We start from the raw sequence: 22157 nt of genomic DNA, 5'->3' as shown, positions 1-22157 counted from the left end.
CTATATTCAGTTCTATTACACATTGATTAATTGTAATGAATAGAAACGATACGATAGTATATAATAAGTTGGGTATTTTTGTTAATATGTTGTTTAATTAAGTTGCTATTGTACCAATAGGCAACCTGCTTATTGGGGGGGGGGGGGGGGTGTTACGTCCTGAGACGTATTGTAATATTTAGCAATAAGCGCGTAAGTACAAAAATGATAAGTGCGTACAATAAGTAGCTCAGTGGAGTTAACGAATACACCCGATTACGAGGCGTTGAACAGTCGACATTTGTTACTCAATCTGGACTCTGCTACGACGCTCCGGGATGTCAACAGAGCTACCAGTAATTTAAGTCGCGATATCGATACAACAGTATAAACAATAAATTCTTTGTTGAGATATGAGTAATTTATATGCTACTATCCGTACGCATTATAGAGAGTATACGAACAGGCATGCGTGCGCTACTATAGCAAGCAGGATAGACAAGCACACGGTAGCGGTAATAATAGGTATAGTGTGAAAGCGTGAGTATAGAGTAAGAGAAGCATCTTGACCGCCGAGAGCGTAAGATGGCTATATAGAGCCCGAGCAAATGTTGTGCGTATCCAACGATATAAGTGTAATCTCCAACAATGAGTATTAAATAAAGGTACAACAGTAACCCGAAGGGTCCACTGGAACAATAGATGATATTATTTATTATACCAAATCCCTCATTTATTCTTAATTAAAACTACAATCGTGAATTATATCTTATTACTATCCCTGCACACGACTAGCCGATTGTTCCTGACAACACTAGCAGCAGATCTGATAGCAGAATCAGTGCAAAGTAAGTACAATAACATATTAATAGATCGGGTCGTGACTTAACATGAGAAGGATACAGAAATTGGTAGTGAAAAATTAATAAATAAACGTAAAAAAAAAAGATTTGCGAAAAAATTAGCTTATAATAAAGTAAAAAATGTAAAAAAAAACGAGAAAAAAGAAAAAAAATTAACAAAAAAGAAAATAAATTGGATAAGATGCATAAAATGAAAAGCTAAGAGTTTAAAAAACGTGAAAAAGAAGCAATGCGCAAAAAAGAAAGTTACTGGGATAAGAAAAGTAATCAACACAAAAAACTACAAGAAAAAAGACTTAGAATTAAAATGTTCAATGCTGGAAGAAAACAAAATGTTAAACAATTGGAAGAATTATTATTTGAAAAAAATTTTAGAAAGAGGAGGTTGACAACAATAAATTCAGATATTGAAGAACCAATCGTATTAATAACAAAAATTAAAAATTGCTAAAAATGGAAGTTACGATAATATACCATGATGATTGATTTATCTAAAAATAATAAAGACATAAATTAAATAAATGCAAGAGTAAACATGCTTCCAAATGCAAATATTGTAGGTTTAATAGCTAATATAGAATATGATAAAATTTTAATTACAGAAAATTATTTAGGGCCTATAACTGAAAAAAGTTACATGATAATTATGTTAATATAAGAGATGTTGAGAGAGAGAGAGAGAGAGAGAGAGAGAGAGAGAGAGAGAGAGAGAGAGAGAGAGAGAGAGTACCAATGTTCCACAACTTAAAAAGCAACCTGGCATGGCAACTCTATCCAAAGCCTTGGAAAAATCCGGGTAAAAAATGTACCTGAGCTAAAAGTGCATTTTACGCTCACTGTATCGAAAATGGTCAAAAAAAGTCACCATAGTTCCTCTTATAGACACAATAAACGCGGAAAACAATACTTGCGTACAAGAACTATGGTGGTGCACCAAGGGCTATGCAGGCTTTTTGTCCTCGTGTGGATGTTGCAGTACTCGTCAGCAGCTCGTAAACACCCCCGCCTTTGGCTCGGGAGCTTTAAAAATGGCTACTTTACGCCCTTGATACACAATATACTATTTTATGTAATAATTAGAAGTCATGTATGTTTGTACGTAAGTGTAGAAAGAGAAAGACTATTTGTTTTTAATTACGGGTGCGCTAAGAATGGCGGAGGCGCTGAAATTTGTGTTGTTTAGCTACTTTAGCTAGTTATTCCTGCAAAATTAACTTCAGACCCACAACTACTAAAGTTCGCAGAAAAAAAAAATATTCTGAGACTATTTTCAAAAGCTTCGGTCGGGATGAGGATTGAACAGGTTTAACAAAATACTACTACAAGTAATAAGCTCACTTGGAAGATGATAGCTGTGGATTATTCCCTGGAGTTGATGGAGAATGTGTAAAATCACCTGTCGAAGACCAGCGCTTTGCTTTTCTTAGACTGTTTTGTAGCTGATCGGTCGATTTAATTGCTGTTAACCTGAAAATTTAGGACGTTAGTTATAACAAAAGTATCATGTAAAAATGGTAAAAGTTATAACTATCTGTAAGAATGTTGTGCTTTCTCGTATTCGTAAAAGTAAGATACTTCTCCAAATAATAGTACATTAAGCAACAAGGGAGTAAAGTCGTTGATTATTACCGCGGGTGATAGTTTACTGCTCGAGCGAAGCGAGGGCAGTGAATTACCCGAGGGAATAATCGACTTTACTCTCGTGTTGCATATAGTGCTTTATTCACGCCTGAACTGTGTAGCAACTTTATTTCTTGAAAAGTGGGTCCTATTCAGCTATCGGCATTTTAATGAAAATATACGTTTGTTATTATTTTCTATTTATTTTATTATACTTATTTCATATATAATAAAACAAAATAACAAGCATTTTGATAATTTATACAAAACAAATAAATTTTTTTAAATATTAAAAATGTTTTAATTGTTTTTATAATTCTTCTACTTTTTAACTTTTTTTCAAAATTTTCAAAATTTTTCTCAAATTTTTAAGAATTTCCAAAATTTTACGGTCATAATAGTATATTGTGTATCAAAGGCGTAAAGTGGGCTTTTTCAGGCCGAGTGTGGAGTTTGCAGTACGAGTCAAGGCGAGTTAGCCTGAGCCAAAGGCGACGAGCCGCAAACGAATACTGCAACTACACGAAGCCAAAATGCCCGGTTAGCCCTTGGTGCACACCATATTTTTTGTAACGCATGTCCTGATTTCCGCGTTTACACACACGCACATAATCATAACGACAAAAAATGTACCTTCTGGCCCTTTAACACCGGAGTGCGACAAGGATTCGTTCTGGAACCTTTACTGTTCGCGTAATACGTCAACGACATTAGTTTCTGTTGAGATTCTGGTATATCTCATCTGATCTATGCGGATGCAAATATACAGTCAATGCTACCTTGAGGAGCTTGAATCTTGTTTCGTAAAAATGAGTGCTAATGCTGATAGGATAATGGGTTGGGCTGCAAATAACTATCTTAAACTCAATGTCCTTAAAACCAAGGCAATCGTCCTGGGCTCCCCCTACGACATCAACAGCTTATCATCTAAGGCTAACACCTACATCAACGTCGGGGGAGCCCAGGTCGATTATAAGTCATCAGTGCGCAGTCTGGGCGTAATGCTTGACTCCAAACAAACGTGGAAAGAGCACATTACACTTTTATGTAAGCGTGCTCATACTCCAATGTACAGGTTATTTTTCTCCAAGATGAGCACCAATCTCAGGCTGCTCAAACATTTGGTGCAAACCCTTTTATTTCTTATCATTGACTACTGCTCATTAGCTTGACATAAAACTCCAGAAACTCATGAACACAGTAATTCGTTACACCTATGGTGCCAGAAGGGATAAACACATCAAACCTTTTTGAAACGAGCTGCATTGGCTTACAACTGCCGGACGTAGCGAGTACTTCATGGTCTATTAAAAAAAAAAACTATTTAACACAGCAGTGCAACACTCCTACATCATTGCCTACTTTGACTTTCACGTTGCACTCCATCCTGTGAAGGGTCAGGTGACACCCCTGGACATCCCGACCTTCGCGAAGGAACTCATTCCATATAAGCGCCGCATAACACTGAAACACATTACCTTCACACATAAGCAACACTACCTTTATTTTGTAATGATTCGATTTTCCCTTGGGTATTGAAAAGTAAGTAATTTTATTCTCTTTCAAATGCATTTTAGCTGAATTGTTTGTAACAATGGGATAATTGAAAAAAACACAAAATAGTTTTTTTTATAAATCAAAAAATTGCCATAAAAAAATAGTTAAGAAAATAAAAAATAACTGTTTTTCCCGAAATATTACGGTATACATACACACACACACACAGCTGTCTGGATCTGTGAATGATAAGGTCAAGCAGGTAATGGAAAATATTACTCCAGCCTGCGACGCAATGATGCCAAGGAGAGCTCCCAACAATAGACGACCGCCGATATACTGGTGGGATAAAGAAATCGACGCGGTCCGCAAAGAGTGTCATCGAACCAGAAGATGGGAACAGCGGGCTAGAAAGAAATACTACAAGACTGGTCGTGGTAATGAAATAGTAGGCGCCCTAAAAAAAGAAATGAAGAATGCTAAACGGATACTCAAGAGGAAAATCCGAGAGAATAAACGGCGGTGCCTGAAAGAGTTACAGGACGAGGTTGAGCTGGGGCGACCGTACCGAGTGTTAATGAAGAAAATAAAGGGAGGTTATATCCCCCCTTCTAAAAGTCCGGAATTGCTGGATCGTATTGTGACCACACTGTTTCCCTTTCAACTAGAAGTAACAGCTATTCCTGAAGTGGACGCGAATGACGAAACCATTCCAGCAATCACCACAGAGGAATTACTGGCTGCATGCAAAAGAATTGGGAACAACAAGGCTCCAGGCCTGGATGGCATACCCAATATTGCATTGAAACAAGCTATACAGGCACGCCCTGATGTCTTTGTGAATTTGTACAACTCATGTCTTGAAGAAGGGACGTTTCCTAAGAACTGGAAGAAGCAACGCCTAGTGCTACTACCAAAAGGAGATAAGTCCCCTGGAGAAGCTTCCTCATACAGACCACTCTGCATGCAGGACACCCCGGGCAAGATCTTAGAGCGCATAATCGGCGTTAAAATGGACCAAGTCATTGAAAAACCAGGCGGACTTGCGGAATATCAATACGGCTTCAAGAAAAAACGCTCCACTCTTGATGCCATAAGCTTAGTAGATGACACCACTAGAACTGCAACAGAAGGAAAAAGATGGAAAGGAGGATCCAAGAAGTACTGTGCTATACTCCTGATGTTAAAAATGCGTTTAACTCAGCCAACTGGGGCAAGATACAGAAGGCACTACGAAAAAAAGAGGTACCCGCATATATAAGAAGGGTTATGTCTAATTACCTGAAAGACAGAACCCTTTTGTATGACACAGAGAGCGGCACGAAAACCTATCAAGTAACCGGAGGGGTCCCACAAGGGTCAGTGCTCGGCCCACTATTGTGGAACATCATGTACGATGGCGTACTTAGGCTAGAGCTACCCAAAAGTGCAACAGTTGTAGGGTTTGCAGATGACATTGCAGTAGTGGTAGTGGCAAAGCAAAAGGAAGAGGTGACGGAAATCGCCAACGAGGCAGTAAGTATAATCCACGATTGGCTAAAGCAGACTGGACTTGAGCTTGCTAGCCATAAAACGGAGGCTATTCTTATATCCAGTAGAAAGAAAATAGAGACAATAACGCTGTTAGTGAACGGACACGAAATAAATTCTCAGCCGACTATTAAGTACCTGGGAATCTCCATAGACGCCAGACTAACGTTTAAGCAGCATCTTGAGAGGGCGAGCAATTAGGCAGCAAAAGTAAGTCTGCACTATCGCGACTAATGCCAAATGTAGGTGGGCCAACGCAGGGCCAAAGGTTACTCCTAGCCAGTGTAACTACATCAATTATGTCATATGGTGACTCAATATGGGCAGACGCTATGTTGGTGAAGTCCTATGCACGAAAGCTGTCAACAGCTTATAGGAGAAGTGCATTGCGCGTCGCTTCTGCCTACCAAACAGTATCAGAAGATGCAGTGTGCGTTATTTCAAGTATGCCGCCTATTGACATCCTGGCGACAGAACGAAATAATATATACGAAGAAAACCGGCGTAGTGACAATACTCAAAAAAAAGTTTGGAAATCCGCAAAGGAACAAACCCTAGCTGAGTGGCAAAGACGATGGGACTCCAGTGGAAATGGGGGATGGACGGACCGCCTCATACCATGTATTGTTGGCTGGACCAATAGACGACACGGGGAAGTGAATTACTATCTTACGCAGTTTTTAAACGGACATGCGCGCTTTCGAGCCTACCTACACTGCTTCAAGATAGAGGATAATCCAAATTGCCTAGTATGTTTGGAAACAAACGAAGATGCAGAACATGTCTTCTGCAACTGTTCGCGATACAAAATGAAACGAGAGGGACTCGAGCGGTACCTTCAGGCTAGGGTGACCCCTGAGTCAATGATGACAGCTATGCTAGCGTCGAAAGATGGCTGGTGCGCAGTAAACAACTACGTAAGGACTATTATCAAGAAGGTTAGAAATGACGAAGAGAATAGAAGGGAAGAACATGGCGAAACACTTGAGTAAAACTGTTGCTAGGCGAAGGCCACTAGGTAATAGATACAAAACGCTCCTCGGACTGATGCAGAGGAACGTAGGTAACTGAGTTGAGCTCATAGTCCCTCACCCGATGCAGAGGAACGTAGATGTCGGGGTTGAGTCTGTCCACTATTTCAAAAATATTCTATAAAAATTAATTATCATCGAAGATACATCTATTATTCAACAGTATATTTAATAATGACACATCGAATGATTAAATATTATTTTAATCAATATGTAAATCGCGAGCGAAGCAAGCGTTCTTTGCTACTTTATTTTTAATCCACGTATCAAGAACGGTTTTCAAATAACTGAAGACTCAAAACATGACATCAGCAAACAAATTTGTACTGCAATCACATTCTTGCATGAAACGGTACCAAAAGTCATTCACCAAGATTTGAAACCGGAAAATATACTCATCAATGATACTTTAAGTGTCAAAATATATGACATGGGTCATAGTAAATTATCTAGAATGCCAGTCATTTGTGAACTGTGCTACTCTTCGCGGAAAATCGTGAGTTGTGCTAGTTTTCGTTTGAAAATTTGAACTGCTAATCTTCGTAGGGAGTGACGATATGTAAATTTAAATCCCTCTATTCATACTATAACTAAACTACTTTTAAACAACATCCTTGAGTTTGAGCTTATTTGATCCATCCGTTCACTTGGATTTGTTTCACATCGTATTCCATTTCTTTACAATATTGACAGTGATTATTTTATTTTTTATTAAATTGACAGGCACTGAAGGTCTCTTTGCAACCGTCCGTAGTAATGATTAGAAAGTCCGCTTTTTAAAGCCGATCAAGGAATAAGTCGCTGCTAAACAGACCAAGGGAGTAGTAGAGGAATGTTTCTTCAGAAAAGAGGTGTAGCCAACTAGCGCTAGTGCCAGGGAGAACGCCACCACTTGGGGGGTGGCTGGCTGTGGGGCCGTTGTAGTTGTCTGACGCTCGCCGGTCGCGTGGCCTGAGATGAGGGTAGTGGTTTAGCGGATGTGAGGAGGGAATGTTTGGTTGGATATAAGCTCGCGGTACGGCTGACCTTACGGGCTGAGGAGGTGGTCGGGTGTAGACATGATATTGCGATATCGCTGACGATCGGGATAGTGAGCTGTGCATGATTATTTATAAAGGTAAGTTTTAAATAAATAATCTCTGTTTGGTGAGAGCAAGAGCTTGCTGTACGACGGGATATGAGAGCAGTAGAGACGGTATGCGCTGTTGTTAATAAAAAAATTGTTTAATTGATAAATAATAACTGAATAAATAAATAATGAGGTTTTTAGAAAATTATACTTGTATGTATATTTACATTTATTTATTTAATACTGATATAGGCAAGATGTGTATATTATTATTATCACTAGGGGTCAATCACTAATATTATTATCACCCCCCCCCCTGTTCGCTTCGCTCGCCAACCTCCACGTTCGTTGTAGTATAAACTATAATTTTAGGTGTGTAAAAATATACAATTACGGTTTTCCATGTTTAAAACTGATTCTTGATGGATGACCTAAGGGAATCCTCAAGAGAATATATTTTGAGATCAAACTCAATCGTCTCTTAAAAGTTTTAAATAGTAAGAGACAAAAAGAACAATTTGTCATTTTCTGAAACGACGTGAAAGATATGCAATCAAGCGCTGTTTGTATTCACCGTTACTGTCATTTCAGAAAACCGTTTATCTTGGCCAATAGCTGCATTATGAACAACGGATTATCTTTGCCTACCCTCCGGTCATACTAATTTGTAATAATCTTCTGTAAAATTTGTTCAATCTACGATGATGAAAAGCCGCGCGTGCGTATAGGCTTGATAGTGAATTTATTGTCTGAGCTCCACTGGACACAGACGCCTTGCTTCGTTAAGCTGTACCGTTCGGTTGTATATTATTTACGCTTGTTTTCAAAAAGATGTAACTTAAGGTTATACTAAAAAATGTTAAAATGACTTTATCGGTCTATACGAGCACAATTAATATTGAAATAATAGGCTATGACACTGCTTATTCTCAAAATTTAAGATCTTGAACAGGCATACCTTTCAAAAATAAAATAAAAATCTCGGCGTTTCGTCCCACCGTCAGATTGAATTCCTCAGTAAGGATCTGACGGCTTTCCCAGATGCCTGCCGCATTGTTAAGTCGCAACCTTTAAGTAACCCGAGTCTCCGTTTTCCTTTTCGAGAGAGAGAAAAAGAAGACTTAGCCATCTAGTGGACACAATTTTCAACCAAGTGTCAATTAAGGTTATACTATTTTTGCTTAAATGATGAGCAATTATTGCTCATAAATAATACAAATAAGATTATGTTTCTTGAATATTTACTTAAAATAGTCAAATTTACTGTAGTGTAATAATATATTTTTATTTATGCACTTATTGTTATCTGTAGCTTTACTTTAGTTGAATTCGTTTAGATTTCTCAAGCTCTTTAATCGTGTCTATTTCTAGCACATGTGCTACAGTGTATATTTTTTTCTTTCGTTGTTACGACGGGTACAAATGTTCAAAAAACTATAGCGACACTGATTCTAGGATTTTAAAATTTGTAGTGATATCTTCAAGAAGTGTTCTATCAAGTGGCGTGGTAGCGCCACGAAGGTGAGTTTGAGAAGCAGACGAAGCCGCGGCGCCCGTGACATTATTTACTTCTATATTGGTGTTCGGATTTTTCATGATACAGAAAAAAATGCTTATTGTTACTGTTCGTAAGATTTTTTGGCTTATTAGTATGTTTTCTGAGCTAAACTATGATTTCCAACAAAAATGTTAGTGAAAAGGCTGCTTATTTTTATAATATGTCAGTGTATAATCCACACATGCTAAAATTACGTTTTTCTTCTTCAGCCCGAAATGTGAAAGGACCGTTAAGTTAGCCGCAAGAAGTGTTCGGACCGTGAAGTTGTCCGCAAAGCTATATACAGATGAGAATTGCTTTCTCAAGAAAATATAATAATATATTAAGATATTTTGAATTAAGAGGTTGCCAGTGCATACTCTGCGTTCCGGAACTGTAACAGTAACTAGCTTGCCAGGGTAGCCGATGACAAGGTCTAGGTGGCGCGCTCCGTGCTTGTTTGTGTCTAGGTGTAAAAATCATTAGAGGAAGGTGTCTAGATGTACAAGGTGGCTGATGACGAGGTCTAGGAGGTGCGCTCCGTGGTTTTTGGTGTCCAGGTGTAAAAATAATTTAAGGGCGGCGTCTAGGTGTACAGGGTGGCCGATGACGAGGTCTGGGTAGTTTGCACCGTGGTTTTTTGGTGTCTAGGTGTAGAAATAATTTGAGGGTGATGTATATTATAACAATCCGTGATTTCATCTTAGTAATAAAAATGTTACAAAAAAGCTGTGGTCGAATGGTGCTAAAGATGCTTATATTTTATTTTTACGACTTTGAATATAAAATACTCTAAACAATTTTAAAAAAGGATTGAAATCTCTAAAAAAGTAAAATGTTAGGCGAGTTTGATATATTCCGCAACAAAATTACAGATAGACAAGATCTGAGATCAATCAAATAAAGTCAAGTTTATTGTATTTAATCGTAATGAAACAAAGAACAACTCTCAAGATAATTACTACGTCACTTGCCATGTCCTTTTCATTTTGTTTATTGGTGAACAACTAAATTTTCTTTTTATATATATTAGAACGTCATACAAACACTATAAGTACAATGATACGGGCATGGCAAGTTACGTAATAATTATCTTGAGAGTTGTTCTTTGCTTCATTACGATTCAATATAATAAACTTGACTTTGTTTGATTGGTCTCAATTCTTTTCTATTGTTGCGGAATGTATCAAACTCGCCTAAACTTTTACATTTATATAATTATTACTTTAACATTACAAAGTTTCTAAAAGCGGATTTCTAAGCAATTCCTGGATCCCGTCATCAGCGTCTCCAAATATACATAATATAATTATTGTCAAATAACATCTTCACTCGGTTTATAGCGAAGATCCCGGCAACGATTTTACCAACGATCTTTTTCTCTATTACACAGAGTCGAGTAAAACAAATAAATATAATAGCACACACCACTGCGGCTCTATCCCTCTTCATAAATTAAAATCTTCGTAAATCCCGACGCAGTTCTCGCGCACAGTTATTAATATCGGAGGGTAGCCTCGCGTGACAGCTTCTAGAACAAAAGAGACAGAGAGATGCACATCTTGCATGTAGTTTGTAGAAGAGCTACTCTCTCATAGGTTATACCCACACGTGTCATATATCATATAGCACGTGTGCTCGAGCTCATAGAAAGAGAAATATGCAGACAAAATAAGATCAGAAAAGCGTCCGCCGTTGTCGATGATCCAGCGATACAACAATAGTTCGCAAATACTGATCTTTCCTTGAAGCTCTCGCTCTCGTCTATCATCTCTCGCTATCATCGTCCTTCGTGAGCAAGTTCGTAGCCGCATTGAGCCTCTTCGGAGCGCTGAGTCCACTCAATACACCGACCTCGCCCACGGCTTCGTGCTGTAAGTACGGAAGCCTGTATGGCTTACGATACGCACCGCCGCACATTTACCGTGGCGCTGCATTCAAAGCTGCAGTGCTCCATATCTTCCATATATCGCTGTGCCGTGTATAAAAATAATAAAGTACCTAACCTTTTAAAACAAACAAAACAAGTTAAAGGATACTTAACTTACTATGTTTTTGCTACCAAAGAGTGTTAGTAAATTAAAGTTTTAAAAGGTTTTGGAAATTTTAGAAGATTTCTAAAAAAAATTAATAATTAAAAAAATTATTGTATTTGTGAAAACGAGTTTAATTTCGGTAAAAAGTTGTGAATTGCGAATATTTAAAAATGTTTATCAGAAATTCGTTGTTTAAAGTGTGAGTTGTGCTAGTCTTCGCGGGATATTTTGAGTTGTGTTAGTCTTCACGGGATATTTTGAGTTGTGTTAGTCTTCGCGGGATATTTTGAGTTGTGTTAGTCTTGGCGGGATATTTTGAGTTGTGCTAGTCTAGCGTGCGTCAAATGAGTTGTGCTACTTATGACGGGAAATTTGAACAGTGCTACTCTTCGTAGGGAGCGACGACATGCAGAAAAAATTTTATAAGCATTTTACTGATTTTTTAAATAATATTTTTTTAATTTTAGCATATTCTTGATGCAACTTTTCTTCAAAACATTTTAATTTAGATCCTCTATTCATATCTGACCAATGTACTTTTAAACAACATCATTGAGTTTGAGCTCATTTAATCCATCCGTTCACTTGTAATCTTCCAGTTAGTGAACTGTGGGTTCGAAGAGACTCCCTACTATAAGTATAGATTATGATGATGTTAAGAGGTTATACACCGGTAAAAAAATGTAAGTAATTGTGTCTACTAACATTAGAAAAATTTAGTTTATTCCATTAATTATTAAAAAATGTTTGATGAACAATTTTAATCGTTTATTCAAGTGTTGTGCCCACTTAAGCGAAAAAAAAGAAAACAAGAGAGAGAATTTATTATTAAACATAATAAATTTAAATTATTTATCTAGAAAAATAAGAAAAATTATTGAAGATTTGATACGATGTAACAAAGATATATGCTGGTTAGATGGCGACAAATTAGGAACGTGCAATGTCGAAAAGCATGAGATAAATCTAATTGACGAAACTCCCGTTTATGTAAAACCATTCCCACTACCATATACGTTGAAACAAATAGCTATCAGTAAAATAAAAAATTAATAATTACTGCGTTAATTACATCTTCAACCAGGGCATTTAACACGCTAGCATGGTCCGTACCGTAGAAAGTTTTGACAAAAGGCGGAAAGAAGAAATGTAGGCTAGTAATGGATTATAGAAGATTGAATGCTAAAATAATAGCAGATTCATATCTATTACTGAATATAACTTAGATATTCAATTCTATGGGAAAACGCAAATATTTTAATACGATCGATATAATATTAAGTTTTCACCAAATTAAAATAAAAGAATCAGATGTGCACACAAATTTATTGCGACGGTGCCTGTTGCATGTCTCATGCATGTCTGTAGTATCGCGAAAGCTTCGCAGAAGGAAAATCACTAACTACAGAAGTATGTGTCGGCGGCGCTTTCCTACTCTTTCTGGTTTTGTATCCGAGGTACAACGTGAGTGCGTTGAAAGGTCCTCGTATTTTCTATTCCTTTTGAATGCATGAAAAGTGATCTATTTATGCACCACTTATCAAAAAAAGGAAGGTGCTACAACAGGGGAGTGGCTTTTGCAGACTTCGGTGATTTTTTAAGCACTCGTGTCCATCTTCGGCGCCTACGGTGCTCTCGACTCCCACTCGTCCTCGAGAAATCGTCCTCGCTAGAAAAAGTCAATTTCCCTCTAGTTGCGCAATATACTAATTTGCATTATAAATATTCGAACCTAATTCATCCTTTTCAATTTTACTTTGTAAGAAGTGTTTTTAAATAGATTAGTAAAAATTAGTCATTCTTAAAGTAGTTCAAGTGATTGAATATTTGACGATGGCATTCCCTGCAAATTTCATTTCTAATGCATGTAACACATGTATGTCATACAAAAACTGTCAAAATGAAATTTTTTAAAATAATGTCAAACATGAGTTACATTAATTAAGTTACGGGTTTTTAACGATTTTCGAGTAATCTTTATCTTAAAGGAAACGACATTTCTGAAAAAAAAACGATGCCAATTCTTTGGCACGTAGCTTCCTCCAACAAATTTTTAGTTCCAATAGATAAAATATTGTTTAAATATACAGTATATTAATGATTTTCAAAATACTTTCAATCTTAATTATTTTACTGAAGAAGCACCCGTATAATATCAAATCATATAATTTTCATGAAAAAATTTTAACCTTAATTATATTCTAAATACCATAGGGTCCTCATAACCACATAAAAGCATGAATTTTCTCAAAACATTCTGAACTTTAGTTAGCGAGTTACGAGGATTAACAAAAATAATAATGTACAGTCATACAGGGTACGGTTGTGTAAGTTCCCAAAAAACTCGAGTGGGGTCGGGTCGAGTTTTTTTGTCGAGTTCAAGCCGAGTTCTCAAATTTTTCGAGCTGCGGGAAATTTTCGAGCGGTTCGAAAAGTTCGATCGGCTCGAACTTATTATCGAGCAGATTAAAAATATTTTATTATTAAACCATTTAAATTTTTTAAAAAATTTTATTTTAGCGGCTCGAAAAAGTCGAGTAGATCGAAATTTTCGAGCGGCTCGAACAGTTCGAGTAACTCAACTCGACTCGAGACTCGACCTGAGCTCGTCAAGTCGAGTTTTCGGGCGGGAAACTCGACTTTTCGGGAACTCGCACAACCCTAATACAGGGTATAAAGGGTGAGAGATAGAAATTTTGAATCCTAATATCTTTTAAACTAAATGGTTTCATAAGCTGCAAAAAGAACCTAGCCGAGGTAATCAAAAGATATCTATCTTATCTCAAAATTTTAAGTCAATTAAAGTCTTTTTACTCCCGTAATTGTACGATATCAAAAACCCATGTTTTTTTGCTTTCGATTTTTAGCTCAAAAACTAGTCGCCACAATGGTTTAAAATTTTTTCAACACATTGATATTATCGTTTTTTATTGTCATACATTTTTTCAAAATGTTTGACAATTTAGTTGTGGTGATATTAAATTTTTCTTAAAATCATTTTTTTTATCATAACAATTGAACGGAATGGTCAATGTTGAAAATCTTGCAGGAAAAAGTAAAAGATTTAATGCTATTTTAGAAACACTATTGCTGAATTTATTGTATTAATCATATCATTAAGAAAAAGTAAATATATTTTTTCAAAAATCGATTAATGGCCATAAAATGGTCAGAATCATAAAAAAAAAATTTCCGAATTTAGAATTAGAAAATATATACGCATGTCAAATTGTATTACGATCGGTAGCGTACTTTCAGAATTATGACGGTATACGTACATACACACACAGCCATCCGCACGGACATTTTCTGAAAACATATGATTTGAACTCCAAACACCTCCAAATACGTTTTTATGACGTTTTAGCGAAACTGAAAATTTTACTAGTACAAAGCTTCCTCTAGGAGGAAGCAAAAACAATTATTTACATTCGAAGCAGAAAAGCTTGTACAAACCTTGTGGTTGGTAGCGGCGTGCCTCTTGGACTAGAAGATGGTACTGGTGATACGCTGCTACTGCTCAAACTATCTGAATGTAATGAGGTTGTAGACTGATAATACACTGAGCGCCTAGAAAAGTTGTCAAACCATACACACAGGTCAATAGTGCACTGATTGATTTTTATTAAACAAGTATAATAACGAAAGCGGCAGTATCGAAAACATGACATAGGTTCCCTCTGCTCTGAATTAATTTATTATTTAACCGTGAAAGTTTTCCTTTCACGGTTAAATAAATACCTCGTGAAATATCATTAAAATAACGTCTCAAAATCAAAATGCAAAAACTAGTTTTGAGTTTTTATTTCATGCGGATCTAAACCTACCTATGAGTCATGCTCTTTGATCAGGGAAATGATAGGATAATATATTTCATAATTATTTTTATATAAATAAATAAAAATCTTTCTTCAAACTTTTTAAGTTTTTTAAGTTAATCTTTTAAAAAAAAATTTTTTTAATAAACTTTTTTATCAACTTTCTGAAAACTTCGAAAGTTGTTTTAAGGGGACACAACACCTTTAAACTTCAAAAAAATCGATTTTTTTATTCCTTATTTTGACAGGAAATTTTCCGTAGAACATGCTCCTGAAACCCGTTTGTGACTAGTTTTATGGGAAATTGTCGCGCCTCAAGGTCAATTGTCGCTTTTTGTTAATAATTACGGTTATTCATTACTAGTTTTCCAATGAGAAAGGTGCATTTAAGTCTGAACCCCTAGCCTCTGCTTTAATTTGTTTGAAATAATCAATTTTTGTGAATTTGACCGGAAATACTTTGCTTAAATTAAATCACAGAACTGACTCTCATGCTCGCATCCACATTTGATTGAATGATTTTAACTTTTTCAATTGAAAATAGTCACACCTCGTTTTAATAATATTTCCTATGATCTGTTTATTAATTCTTTGTACTTTTGCACAAACTTATACTTGTAGTACACGCGCAATGGGTTCGTGTATATGTAAATTTGGGCGTACTTCAGATTTGTGGGCAAATGTAATTTTATTTATAATTTGGGAGATAAATGTACGTAAACCTAATGTTTATCAATATTTGTAGGGATCCAGTTGGCGTCTTATCACCAAATTTGGCTCTTTCGAGTGCAGAAAACCAGATTTTCTTCTTTATGGAACTCGGAGTTCTACACTCTACGCAGCAGCCTCGTTCAGGCCCTGGCTCGACTTCTGGCGATCACTTGCCAGTACACACTAGTGCTACTTGTCGACCAGATTTTGAGTGTTTTGGGTATTTTTGGAGCATGAGCAAGGTCCTAACGGGCCCACCCCTATGCTTGTAGGATTCCAAGTGAACGAATGGTTCTTTTGGGCTCAAACTCAAGGAAGATACTTTGTACACCTGTAGTTTTGGTATGAATGCAGGAATTTTGATTTGAATGTTTAGAGAATGTTTTATACACAAAAAGGTGCCAGAATAAGCGAAAAATTTCAGTTTTTTCATCGCCAAATCATTTCTAAGCATTAAAATTAAAATCCCTGCATTTATACCAAAACTACAGGTGTATAAAGTAGCCTCCTTGAGTTTGAGCTCAAAAGAACCATTCGTTCACATGGAATCTTACGGACAACCAAAAAATTCACAAATCCTTGCATCGAGTGCCACAATGGGCCACCAGAGATAATAGAGGTTTTAGCATGGTCAAGTTAATAGTATTTTTACTAAATATCACTATAACAAATTTTAAATTATTAACTTTAATTTTGTGATTTTCACTTAGAATTTTTTTTTTAGGTTTTAAAGGTGTCGTGTCCCCTTAAACATGCTTGATTAAAATATAGATACAAGATAACAGAAATTCAGAGACAGTTCACAAAAAGTTGTCAAATAGACAACTGAAACATGTTTTACCGACCCTTGATTTGATATTGAACTTTCTAGAATAAGAACAATCATATTTTATATGAAATCTCTCTATATTATCATGAACAAATACGGGTTAAAGTAAATAACATCACGTTATTTATAGAAGCGAAACTTAAACTCGAACTCTTTATTGAAATTGTAATACATCTTAGGTCATCAGACGTGACGATCAGCTGAACATTTAACAACAGCATTCGCGACGTTATTGTTCACGTTGCTAGAAGTCACTATGCGCGATTTTTGGCGTTCGAATCGCGCAACGTTCGAGCTCGGTCACAATAATATTAATAAAAAAATCTTTGCCACCGCCGCCGTTGTAGAAATTAGCTCCCCCTCAATTTAGGTTATTGCGTTAAAATTGTTATGTTTCATGTTATTTTTAACTCAACTCATGGTGTTGGGTTAATAACGACGATTTTTACGTAATTTTACCGTTTTTGACTCCGCATTATTTTGGATTGTTGGGCTTTCCAACAATTTGAGTTATTGGATTAAAAATCCGTTATAATTAATATTATTTTTAACCCAACTTTCGCTATTGGGTTAATAATAAACAATTTTTATATAATTTCACCGTTTTTCTGGCTCTCCTTCAATTTGGGTTATTGGGTTTATCGTCATAGTTAGCAAAATCTAAAGGAGATCTAGATGTTTATTTGTCTGTTAAATTTAGCGACGTTTATTTATGAGATCGTTAATAATATTTTTGATTCACGACGTAACTATAATAGCCACTTTATTCTCTGAAACGCGGGAACAAAGAATCTTTATTCCCGCAAATATGAGAAAAAATTTTTTATTTGAAAAATTTTAATTTTAAAAATGTTTGAAAACGGAAAAATAATTTAAATTTAGAAACTTTTGAAAATTTGTCCTAAATCGGGTCCTTACAAGAATAAATACAAACATCGACTGTGCGAACTTTAGTTTTAATTTAAAAAGAGAGGAAGCAAGGGACTTTGTTAGTAAGCCTAGTTTTAAACAATTTTTTGCATTAATTAAACTAATGTGCTTTATATATTGCTTTAAATTGACGAATCTTTTTTTTCTCCACTAAACATAAGTGCAAAATTGGAGAAAATATGACTATGATATTAAAAAAGTTATGAATCTGAGTATAGTCTCACTTTACTGAATGAATTTTACTTATATTTTCAATTAGGCAATCGATAGTTATTTTTCTAGAAGTTTTTTTATAATTGACTCAGAAATTTGAGCTTCCGAGAATGTGTTGTTATATGTCATTGATATGATCGCTAGGCATAGATCTAAACAAACTAAGTTCGAAAATTTATCATTTTGGAATGAACAATTAAAATAGTAATTAGAAGAAGATTTAGAAATTAGAAACAATTAAAAACAAAGATTAAAATAAAGGGGTTGGCGAGCGAAGCGAGCAGGAAAACCCTCCCCCCTCTCTAGTATTTTTAATGAAAAACAACTCGGAGATATACCTAAAGTGATCAGATAAGTAACAATGAAGTTATGCAACTGTATATTAATTAAATTTTACTCAACGATATCAAGTTGTTTCATATCATAATATTTTAGAAAAAATAAAATCTTACTCACGACAGTGGATTTGAGAAAGTCGTAGGTATGATTAGTCTATTCTGGAAGCTTTCAAATGCTAAAATCTATCTACTTAATGAAATCTGATACGTTGTGAGGTGATGAACTATTGATTTTTATGAAAATTTACATCAAAAAAACACAGTATAAAAAAAATTTTGCGAAAAGAATTGTACTTTACGTCGGACAAATCACATCAATGATATAATAATTATAAGCAAAATTACGCACAATTTTAGTTGCGAGTAAGTGCGATTGAAAATGCTATACAAAATAATATATCAATTTGAAAGCTGCGCTGTGAGATTATGGAGATCTGTATTAATACGTTTGGGCGTTGATTTACATATAATTCTTAAATTAGATATAGATACTAATAATCACAGAAAAAAACAGTAACAACAAATGTCAAACGACCAAAACACTATGCCAACATGCTTTTGCGATCGCTAAATCCAAATTTGAGGTATCTTTGACTCCAAATTAAGGTCATTGCAAGGCAAAACTAGCAAACAATGTTTTTGGAAAGACTTCATTTTCCCAATTTGACTTTGGAATGCTCTAACCTTTGACCTATAGGGTTTTTGTGAACTTCCAGTTCCCTTAGATGTTGTCGTTGTCTTTTCTTAAATAGTTTTTCAAAACTATGTTTAGCCTCTTTAATTTTTTGGTCGTAAGCCTTCACCTCTTCTTGCACTAACTCGTTCAGAAATTGCTCAAGGTATTTATCAAAGGTGTATTTTTTTTATAGAAGCGAAGCCTAATTCACCAAAACTGATCATTCCATCCGTGCACAGCCCCTGACGCACATGAGGATTGACCTTCTATTGCACATTGTACTTACTTCAACCAAACTTTTTATCTTTGATACACTATATATATATATATATATATATATATATATATATATATATATATATATATATATATATATATATATATATATATATATATATATATATATATCGGCGCCGCGCGGTGACGAGTGAGGGAAACCGTTGCTAAGGAGGTCGGCGATAGCTGCGCGAAAAAAAGGGGAAGAGGATGCGATTTAAACTATTTCCGCAGAAACTAATGATCGGCTTGCGTCGAAAACTAATGTTCCATGAGCAAAATCTTTGCGATTTGAGAAAAGCTAGGAGGTGCGTAGCCCAACGCAATTCGGAACGTAACCTATTTACAGGTTATCTAGCTCTTGCATTCTAATTTCAAATGAGTCTGTGCTTCGACGCACAGCCCGAACTTGGTCGGTACAGCTAATTACGAGCTATCGAGAGCTAGGCGCGAAAAATTTTCAAACGAGAGATCGCTTTTATAGAACAGAACGTGCTTCCTCTTGTTTCCATTGCGTGAGCGGTGATTAGAAAGGTTTCGTGTGTACGACGGTCCAAGTCTCTACGCCCAGTTTTACTTTTTTTAGCTGAAAAGAACGTAGGTCTAAAGCCCCGTAGAGGTAGCGTAATTTTGGAGCATAGCACACGAGACAACATGCTTCCGCTTGCCTTCACCGCAAGGGCGTAAGGTTTTAGAATGGAATAAAGAGGCGTTTTAGCAGTATATCCTAACTTTATACCAGACTTTTCCATATCACAGAATATTCCATGACCTAATTCCTTTTCCTTCATTTCCAGATTTCCTCGATGGCCTGGGCATTCTCTGATCACAGTGAATTGAAACCAGCAAAAAACTCTATTCTGATGCCAACTTTTAAGGCTTTGTTTAAAGGAAATTTGATAGAAATAAATGTCTAAGAAAGTATCAGTTGTTATTACTCAGTATCTGTTTATTACTAAGAAACTTATTGTGCTTTAAATGGCTCCACGGCGAAGTGGCGCGTTGTGCACACGCGTACACGGCTACTCTGCCTTACAGCATCGGGAAATCTGCGGCAGAGGGACCCTGTTCGTTATCCGAAAATTTCTCTACCTTAACTGACGTTTTCGCGGCAACGAACAGCAACTCATATTAATTCGCTATTCCGCGCTACTAAAATTTTTGCAAAAGTGCGCTGAGCCAAAGAATCTCCCTTCTCTTAAAATCACTAGCAAAGCAAAATCACAGCGTCGCCTCGACAAATCGTCTCCCAAGCGGCAGATTTTGCACCGCCTCACCGATCGAAACTCACACTCGTTTTAGCGCGGAACTTTAAAAAATCGCAGGGGCTCCTCTGTCGGAGTAGCTGTGGTAAGTAAGGATCTTGCGATAAGAGAATCTTTCGCCACTCACACGTCGCACAGGAAGCTTGCATTGCCGGGCTGATTGAAAAAAGCTCCATTTCAACAGAAATTCGAGAAAACGGCGGGCTGTTGTCTGCAGACATCGCTGCTGCAAAGATATCTCAAACACAAAAGCTTTTTTAGGTAGTGTGTCGCGTTAAAGGTTCGCGCAACCTCGCCGCACAAAACACAAACTCCTTCCCTCGCCCAATATTAGAAATACGGCGGGCTATCGTTCGCGGGCGTCTCGGCGGCCGAGATCGAGCGATCGAGCGAGCTTTTCTGGGCGGCCTATCGCGCGAACGGCTCGCACAGCCGCGCTGCACGAAACACAAGCTAATTTTCTCACAAAAGATTGGAAAAACAGCAAGATTTTTTCTGCTGGCTTTTCTGCGGCCAAGATCGATCGATCTCAAGAGCTTTATTGGGTGGCATTTTGGGCGAAGGGCTCGCACAGCCACACAGAACACAAGCTCTTTTTCTCAACGAAGACTCGAAAAACGGCGCGCTCCTCTTCGCAAGCTTTGCTGCCCCAAAGATAAGGCATTCTAGCGAGATTTTTTAGACGGCGTGTCACACTAAGGACTCCCGCAATCTTGCTACGAGAAACACTAGCTTATTTTTCTACTTGAGATTGAAAAAACGGCGCGCGCTGTGGGATTCGAGCGATATCAAGAACGTTTTTAGGCGGCGTGTCGCGCAAAGGGCTCAAAACATGATTTTTCACATATGAAAACGGATCGCAGTCGGCGAAGTCGTACGACTCATATGCGCGCTTAACCACCTGAAAAAGTGTTTATTAATAGCATTTATTTTCTTAAGAATATCTACCTACACTGGATTACGATGTATGTGAATTCATAGGCAATTAGCACAGAACCAATCACTCTTTTCAACTTTGGATATTTTAGCCAGATTGATTTTGACGCATGTGCAATGATACGTCAATTCTCAAAAAGTTTTCTAAAATGCAGATGTCGACGTCATCGTCTTGAAATGATTCCGTTATACTTGAAATTTTCTTAATTTGGTCAATATCTATTGAATTTCGGCCGTACAAAACGTCAAATATAAATGCTTCAGTGAATTCTAGCCATTTAAGCATAGTTTTAGCTTTGTCCACTAAGCACATGTCTAGATGACTTCAATGGATCGGTATTGAGAATATGAATGTGCAACATCGTACGTAGCTTTGAAACGCACTTGAATAATCCTATATCCTTTGCAGATATCTGGAAGATCCATTTGTTTTTTATTTTCTTTGTTGGCTTCAAATTGCTTCCTCACGTAACTTTTTGCCAACGATACACCATTTGACGGTTCTACTGAGCCCCATGCTTTTGTCATAATCTCTGTTAAAAAGTTAATTTTCTCATTTAGTCTTTCCATCTTCAAATTTTTCACGACATCATAAGCTTGTTCATAATTTCGGAAACGTGTTCATCCAGAAGTATCATCAAGTGAGGCTTCGTTTTGCATAAACTATTCAAATAGAACATTTTTACGTATAGGATAGTGAATCATTAAAAATAGTTATACAAGACGATCATACCAAAATATTTACTTGATGTGATGATCAATTTTCTGTTTCCGACCAGCAATAAAATTTCGCATCTTCAAGATCTGACTGGTAGCAGGTGATCGCGAAAAAACGCTCTTGTAGACATCTCGTAAGCTAGCAGAAGAGAAAAAGTCTGCATCTTCACAGGTAGTCAATATCTGAATGAGACACTGATACTTCTCTGTATTTGACATAAAGCGAGCCGTAATCGATTTTTCTCCTGCCATTGCAACTAACAAGTCGTGTTTCAGTTTTGCATTA

The 22157-nt window shown here is 36.5% G+C and overlaps 1 protein-coding gene across 15 annotated transcripts in view; it reads right to left on the bottom strand.

Annotated features, from left to right (window-relative positions):
* Positions 1-22157, bottom strand: part of LOC100119385 (echinoderm microtubule-associated protein-like 2) — an 804666-nt gene that overhangs the window by 582638 nt on the left and 199871 nt on the right. For 12 of the 15 annotated variants that reach the window (XM_031930031.2, XM_031930040.2, XM_031930035.2 and 9 more), the window contains 2 exons: positions 14619-14732; positions 2181-2309 (listed from right to left, as the gene is read on the bottom strand). In XM_031930031.2, coding sequence (XP_031785891.1) covers positions 2181-2309; positions 14619-14732 — 243 coding nt within the window. The remainder of the gene's footprint in view (positions 1-2180; positions 2310-14618; positions 14733-22157) is intronic. The other 3 variants (XM_031930036.2, XM_032602018.1, XM_031930037.2) reach the window with 2 other exon arrangements.

Source organism: Nasonia vitripennis (assembly GCF_009193385.2).
Source record: "Nasonia vitripennis strain AsymCx chromosome 4 unlocalized genomic scaffold, Nvit_psr_1.1 chr4_random0007, whole genome shotgun sequence".
Classification (NCBI taxonomy): Eukaryota; Metazoa; Arthropoda; class Insecta; order Hymenoptera; family Pteromalidae; genus Nasonia; species Nasonia vitripennis.
This window is presented reverse-complemented; position numbering and strand designations above follow the sequence as displayed.